Source organism: Vombatus ursinus, unplaced genomic scaffold (assembly GCF_900497805.2).
Source record: "Vombatus ursinus unplaced genomic scaffold, bare-nosed wombat genome assembly UNPS02005204.1, whole genome shotgun sequence".
Classification (NCBI taxonomy): Eukaryota; Metazoa; Chordata; class Mammalia; order Diprotodontia; family Vombatidae; genus Vombatus; species Vombatus ursinus.
In genome coordinates this window covers 9,753-18,189 of record NW_020944982.1, presented here as the reverse complement: position 1 = coordinate 18,189, position 8,437 = coordinate 9,753, and the positions used below count along the sequence as shown (strand labels likewise).

The 8,437-nt window shown below is 35.8% G+C and overlaps 1 protein-coding gene across 1 annotated transcript; it reads right to left on the bottom strand.

The window, feature by feature from the left end:
• Positions 1-1,459: 1,459 nt before the first annotated feature.
• On the bottom strand, positions 1,460-2,422 carry LOC114029875 (olfactory receptor 6C2-like). Its single transcript, XM_027844543.1, has one exon. It carries the CDS (start codon positions 2,420-2,422, stop codon positions 1,460-1,462), a length of 963 nt encoding a protein of 320 aa, XP_027700344.1.
• Positions 2,423-8,437: the final 6,015 nt, after the last annotated feature.

Genomic DNA, 8,437 nt, shown 5'->3' with positions numbered 1-8,437 from the left:
ACAAAATATATCTTTTTTGATTCAGTTATCTCTTAATTTATGAAGTGCCAGTATTCAATGCCATGCCACTTGATACATATGTAATTTAACCAAATTCTTTTATAGTGATGACTTAAAAAATACTCTCGTTTTCCTGTTTATCTCTCTTGACCTTGTGAATTTTTATTGTTATCTAATCTGAATAGATTAGATAACAACTGCTGCAATTTTGGAATTGCATTATGTTGAGAAAACTCATTTTCATTGCTGTTTATATTTCTTGTATGCAGCAAATTGCTTGCTTTTATTATCTTATACCATTTTTCATTAGTTTTATGAGTATAATTCTCTCACATATAAAGTTATAATTGTCCAGTTTGTCTTTTCCACAATATAATACTTTTGCATTAAGCCCCCTCTCTGTTTATTTTTCTTTAAGTCAGAACTTTGTTTTATGGTCCTGACCCTTGGTTAAGCACTAGTGGTGACTTAAATTCTCTCACTGAGTTGAACTCAATGATTTCTTTGTCTAGAATCAGCTCCTGTATACTATTTTTTTTCCTTTAGTCTTTCTTAGGTTCTAAATGTCTTGTATTCCTACCCTACCATGAAAATTATGTGTCTTTCTTCTCACTGACCAATGAAATTCAACAAAATATATTAACTGCTTACTACATACAGAGCACTGTGTTACAGATGAGTAATATCAAGTCCTTGCCCTTTGTTAGCTTCCAATCAAGTTGGGAAGAAATGGGTGGGTACAAAAATTATTGCAATACAAAGTAGAAGAAAATGAGTGCTTAACTGAATCACAAAGGTACAACTATAGTGTTACAGGATATCTGGAGAGAAGCAGCTGGTTTCCAATTGGTTAGGCATCAGTGATCATTTTAGAAAATCATGTTGGTCTCCTTCCTGACCAGAAATCTGGTTGGATGTGATCAGGAAGAAGGAATGAGGAATCTATGTACAGAGAATGAGAAGCATGGAATTAAGTATTGGGACAAGGAAAGTGAAGAAAAAGAAGAGGGGTAAGGAATATTGGCAACAGGTATGCATATCAGCAAGCACAATGAATATAGTGCCAAAGGGACCGGACTGGATGACTGCTAAGGAGACCTTGGTGGTAGAACTGATGATTTCACAACTGTACCAAATAAGAACTCCCTGCATATGATCTTGGAAGAGGAAAAGCATTCATTTCAGTGCCTTCATGTCAGGGCATGATGGTTTTGCAGGCTGGAGTAGAGAATGAGGTTCTGTGTCAGGGCACAAACTGATGACGGAAAATGAAGGTCAGAAGAAAACCTTTATTATTTGGGGATTGGTAGGATTTTCAAATGAAGAGAAAGGAAGTGGGAGAAGGTTACAGTTATTGAACTGTGGTTACAGGTGATTGGCAAGGGAAATAGAATCCAGGACAGATAGCTAAAAGTTATTTAGATTTTCTCTTGTCATTTGGCATCTTTAAGTCAATAGTTCATTGCTTTGAAAGGAAGATAATCTTCTTGGCTAAGTCCTTAAAAGCTTGTATCATTTGCTTGTTCCTTAGGGCATAAATTAAAGGGTTCATAACAGGGGCAACTGAAGTTACAAGCACTGACATCACCTTATTCAAAGACACTCCTTCTTTAGCAGATGTCTTGATATTGATGAAGATGCAGCTGCCATAAGTGAGGGAGACAACAATTATGTGAGAGGAACAAGTGGAAAAGGCCTTTTTCCTTTGCTGAGCTGAGGGGAATCTGAGAACTGTCCTGATGATGTGTGCATAGGACAGAAACACTAAGAATAAGGTGACAATGAGTGTCAACACAGCAAAGATCAAAACCATCTTCTCTATGAATTGTGTGTTTGAGCACGCAATCTTTATCATGGGAAATGCCTCACAACCAAAATGATCAATAACATTGGAATCACAGAATTCTATCTGGAAGCCCAGACTAATTGGTGGGAGGATGATCATCAATCCAGCTAGCCAAGAACTCAGGAGGAGCTGGTTGCAGACTCTGCTGTTCATAATGGTTGTGTAGTGCAGAGGTTTACAGATGGCCACATAGCGATCATAGGACATGGTTGTCAGAAGAAAAAATTCTGTTACTCCAAGAAGAATGACAAAAAATATTTGGGCAAAGCAAGCATTATAGGTAATGGTATTGTCCCCAGTTGACAAACTGTAGAGATATCTGTGAATATAGGCAGTTGTGAAAACCACTTCTAAAAAGGAAAAGTTTCGGAGGAAGAAATACATTGGTGTCTTAAGCTGTGTATCCACCAAGGTGAGGGTGATGATGATCAGGTTGCCAATGATAGTCAAAACATATATGAAAAAGAGAAAGATGAAAATCAGAACCTTTAGCCTTGGATCGTCTGTTAGTCCTTGTAGGATAAATAATATTATCCCTGTATGGTTTCTCATCCCTGACCTTTGAAGTATCTGCATGTAAAAGAATAAGAGAATAGATCTGAGGAGGACAATGACAAAATGTATTAACCCTGGGAATTGAAGTAAAAGTCATGCAAGTTATCATTGAAGCTTTATTTTACTTGAGAAAAAAACTTGACTTTAGTGTTTACCTGAACATATCTTATCTATCAATTAGGGAGAATAAATAAATGTTTTGTTTAAAGATTATTATTATTATTTAACAATATTCTGTCCTACTTTTGTTTAGACTCTCTATCTACACCCATTCATTCTAAATGTCTTCATAACTAACACCATTTGCATTTCAATCTCTTAAAAATCTTCTAATAAATTTTCGTTCAAAATCCAACCATGGAATACTTAAATAACTCTTTCTTAGGAAAAGAATTTGAGTAAGTAAGAAATGGGCTACCCAAGAAAAGTACCCACAGATGGATTTACAAGTGAATTCTTTCAAACATTGAAAGAACAATTAATTCCAGTATTATATAATCTATTTAGAAAAATAGGCCAAGAAGGAGTCCTAACAAATTTTTTCTATGACACAAATATGGATTTGATACCTACACCATGAAAAGCAAAAATATAAAGAAAACTGCAGAACAATTTCCATAATGAAAATTGACACAAAAATGTTAAATAAAATACTAGCAAAGAGATTCCAGCAATATATCAGAAGAATCCTATGCTAGGACAAGGTGGAATTTATACTAGGAATGCAAAGCTAATTCAATATTCAAAAAACTCAGCACTGACCAGATCAATAACAAAAAAAAATAACAAATATCACACGATCATCTCAGTAGATGCAGAAAAAACTTGTGACATGCAACACCCATTTCTACTAAAAACTTTAGAAGGCTTAGGAATACATGGAGCTCTCCTTAAAATGATACGTGATATCCATCTAAAGACATCAACAAATACTATCTGTAATTGAGATAAACCAGAGGCTTTCCCCAAAATTAGTTGAAACAACGAACAACTTTGGAAAAGTTTCAGGACATACAATAAACCGACATAAATCATCAGTATTTCTATATATTCCCAACAGAGTCCAGCAGGAAGAGATAGAAAGAAAAATTCTATTTAAAATACCTACAGATAATATAAAATGTGTGGAAATCTACCTACCAAGACAAACTCATGAAGTATATGAACACAATTATGAAACACTTTTCATACAAATAGAGATCTAAACAACTGGAGAAATATAAATTGCTCATGGGTAAATCAAGCCAACATAATTAAAATGACAATCCTACCTAAATTAATTGACTTAATCAGTGCCATATGAATCCAATGTCAAAGGTATTAGTTCATAGAGTTAGAGAAAATAATAACAAAATAAATCTGGAAGAATCAATGGTCAAGAATATCAAAGGAATTAATTGGAAAAAATATGAAGGAAGGGAACCTAGCAGTACCAAATTTCAAACTATGTTACAAAGTAATAATCATCAAAACAATCTGGTACTACCTTATAAATAAAGTGGTGGATCAGTGGAATAGATAATGTACAAAATACATAGTAACAAGTGACCATGGCAATTTAGTATTTGATAAACTCAAAGGTCCAAAAATTTGAGAAAGAACTCACTATTTGACAAAATTGCTAGGAAGGCTGGAAAGAAGTTTGGCAGAAACCAGACCAACATTTCACACTGTTTACCAAGATGAGGTCAAAATGGGCACAAGATTTAGACATAGATGATGATATGATAATCAAATTACTGGAGCATGGAAAATTTTACCCGTGAGGTTTAGGGAAGAATTTATGACCAAAATATAGATAGAGAGGATCATGGGAAGTAATGTGGATAATTTTAATTTTATGTGATTAAACAATTTTTGCAAATAATGCAACCAAGATTAGAAGAAAAGCAGAAAACTGAGGGACAATTTTACAGCTAGTTTTTCTGATAAAGGTCTCATTTCTCAAACATATAGTTAACTGAATCAAGTTTATAAAAATAAGAGCCATTCCTTAATTGATAAGTGGTCAAAGGATATGAACAGTTTTCAGAAGAAGAGATCAAAGCTATTTTAGTCACATGAATATGCTCAAATCACTATTGATTAGAGAAATTCAAATGAACACAACATGAGGAACCACCTTATGCCTCTCAGATTGGCTAATATGACAGAAAGGTCTCTAGCTTTTTATAACACGGATATATCCGGTTCTTCTACTACCTATTTTAACCATTTTTTCTCAGTTTCCTTTGTGGCGAAGGGTCACAGAAGTCTGGGGATGTCTAGGAACCAATTCTCTGAATAATTTTAATGCATAAAATAAAATGAATGTGATTACTATTACAAAGGAAATCAATTATATTGAAATAAAAGTGTACTTTCCCCACCTAAGTTCAGAGATTCCCTTAAATCTATCCATAAGCCCGTTGGGGATCTTTGAACCCCAACTTAACAACTTGTATCTGTATTATCTCTTTTAATAATCACATCACTTCCTATGAGATCAACTATCCCATCTAGGCAGATGATTTCCAGATCTATATATTGAGCTTTAATTTCTCTCCTAATCTTCAGTTCCACATCACCACCTTTTGGGCATCTCAAACTAAATGTCCTATAGACATTCCAAGTTTAACATGTCCAAGTCAAGACTCGTTATCTTTCCCCCCAAACTCTCCCTTCTTCCCAGCTTTCACAAAACTGTCAACAACATCACTATTCTCCCAATAAGCCAGACTTGCCACCTTGGTTTCAGCCTCAGTTTCTCACGAGCACTCACGCTATGTATCCAACTGTTATCAAGTCTCATTCACATCTCTCACATTTGCCTCCATCTCTCCTCTGACACTGCCACCACCCTGATACAGGTGCTCATTTGCTCACACTTGGACACTGCAATAACTTTCAGGTTGGTCTTTCTTCCTTAAGTCTCTCCCCACTCCAATCTATCCTTCACTCAACTACCAAATGATTTTCCCAAAGCACAGGTCACTTCATTTCCTTCTCCCTCCTCCACTCAACAAACTCCAGTGGCTCCTTATTGCTTCAGAGATTAACTAGAAAATCCTCTCTTTGGTTCTGAAAGACCTTCATAACCCAGCCTCTTATTTTATTTTTAGTCTTCTTACTCCCATCCTGCATATTTTCCAGTCCAGCTATACTGCTGTACTTGTCATTCCTTTCAAATAACAAGTTTCCTGTGTCCCTATTCCACGGTTGGTCCCCATTCCTGGAATATATTGTCCCCTTCCATTATGCCCTTTGGATCCCTCATTTTAATAGGAATAAACTCTTGTTATTCTAATCCTGTTCTTCTCAAGTTACCCCTCTATCTTTACAGTTAGGGAAACCTGACTTTTTCCAAAATACATTGCATTCATGGTCACCCTCTTCAGCTTCTGATATACCTTTGTCAATGTCTCCCAATACACTTATATTAGAGGTGTTAACATGCTTCTTTCTCCTCATTCCTACTTCCATACTGTTCCCCTACCACAATCACTCAGCAGCATCTACTCTTCTGAAGTGAACTCTATCCAAATATATCATCTTATCTAAATCCTGTTGGCCCTTATTGTCTGCTCCTTATGGAATTCTTCTCCCTTTTTCAAGGAGTTTAGTATCTCATACAAAGTCCTTCCTGGGAACTGACATTTACCTTTAATATTTCCTCAGATACTCTTTAGTTCATCAACCTCTTCACCCCAATTAAGTAACATAAACATGGTCATGCCTTTAATCTCACAGCCACCCACAAATGTCCCACCTCCACTCTCCAACATATCCAGTCCAGTCTCTCTCAAGAGTATTGAAGACATTTCCAAACGGATGTATTTTAGACTTCAGAAACTCTCTCTATATATGTGAAACAGTCATCATCTTTCTTCCCAAATCCTCCTCTCTATTAAGCTTTCCTATTTTTCTTAATGGCACCACCTTCTTTCAAGTCATTCAGTTTTGCCACATAGTATTCATCCTCAACTCTTTATTTTCCTTCATTCCTCTATCTTCTTGATTTTACCTCTACCACATATCTCTCATTCATCTCATTCATTTTACCCACATAGCCATTATGCACATTAGGCTCTCATCTCTCACTTTGAATATTACAGTAGCTTATTTGGGCCTCATTGGTGTATGTGCCTTAGATTTTCCCCCTTCCCACTTCATTTTCTATACAGTTAAGTGATATTTGTTTAGCAAATGTTGGACCATGTCACTTCCCTGCTTAAGAAGCTACAGTACCTCTCTCTTGCCTCTAGGACAAAATATCTGCATTCTCTATTTGGCTTTTAAAGCCCTTCCCAATCTGGCTTCAGACTACCTTTCCAGGCTTATTGTATATTATTCTCCTTCCTGTTCTCTCTATCCCAGAAAAACAAGTCTACTTGCTCTAACCTACCCAGGACCTACAAGCTTCCATTTTTTAATGGATTGTTTCCCATGCTTGTGCTTTGCTCCCTTTTTCCTCCAACCTGTGTTATCCATAGCTTCCTTCAAACTCAGCTCCAGTGCTGCCTCCTACAGGAGGCTTCTCTTTATCTCTCACTTGCTAGTTCCCTGTCCCCAGAAATTACTTTGGATGTATTTTGTATTTAAAATTCTACCTATGTGTTGTTTCCTTTTCATAGGATATCAGTTTTTTGAGGATAGGGACTATTTTGTCTTTGTCTTTGAATCCCCAATGCTTAGTACAGTGCCTGTCAGTTAGGAGGTACTTAAGAAAATATTTGTTGAATGAATGAAGGGGTGTCTTTTTATGAACAGTGGGGTGAATTGGTATTGTTTGAGAGTGAGGTAGCAGTAGTGGTTTACACAGTACTCCTAAAATGGCCAAATTATGGCTATTGCCTTTTTTTATGTGAAAGTTAGCTATGACTCTGATGGAAGTCCAAATCAAAATGATGTCTCCCCCTCCTGCTCAATTTCTTTTTTTAAAAAGATAATGAATTATGCTTAATTTTTTTTTCTAGAGGGAAGAAGAAGTCTGTAATCAGAGACACCAAAAAGCAGTAAAATAAAATGATTTTGTCCTTTGTTTTGCATGAGTGGGTAGGTGATAATAATTTGTTTCTGCTAAAGACTTGTATATCTCACAGTATACACAGCTGGAAGCACCTCCCCCTACAGTAAAGTAGTGGCACACTGAAGTTATCTAGTTCCTTGTTATAATAGTAATGTTTTCTTTCTCGTGGGGTCAAATGAGCTGTTTCAGAAAAAAAGGTTCTTAAACAATTTGTATTATTTTGTTATTGCCTGAAAACCACTGTGTCATATAAGGGTTGATGCATTTTAAATATGAGATCTGGGTAGTCAAAAGAATCACCATCAGCTGCTTAATTTTAGGAAATGCACAGTAGAACAGAAGTGATGGATGCAGTAGAGCTAGGAAGACATAGAAGCTTCAAAGCACAGAAATAAGCATTTAATTCACTATCCCTAAAGCTGAGTCACTTTCCCCTAATTAGAGAATGAAATTCAAAGGTTTTATCATTTAGTAGAAAAGCAACATCTCAAAAGTGACTATCAGTTCTTTCCCTGCAACATTCATAATATTTGTCTATATCTTGAATTTTTGCAGAGTCCCATACTTTTCATTCTTGTAAATCCAAAATGAAAATTTATGGCATGGAAAAGTATTCCCATACTTATTTTTCTAAGAGTCATTGGATTTCATTGGATATAGTAGCTCCAAAAGTTCCTGGCATGACTTAATGTTGAGCAACAGTGTGGGAGTAGAGGCAGCATGTCTTCATGAAAGAATTAGTAGATTTGAAATCTTTGTGTCTCAGCTCTGCTCCTTATCATGTGTTACTTGGGTATATTGCTTTTCTTCAATGAGCCTTAATTTCCTTATTTGTAAATGAAGGGTTTGGATGTGATAATCTCTGAGTTCTTTTCTAGTTTTAATACTAAAATCTTAACTATATGGACATTTACGGTCATGCTTTGTTTTTAGAACTCAGGCTGTTATACTCACAGGCTGTTTTTTGACTATTCCACATTTCTTAGGCATATTTCTCTGTACTCTTTGTACCTGAAAGGAAGGTAGGT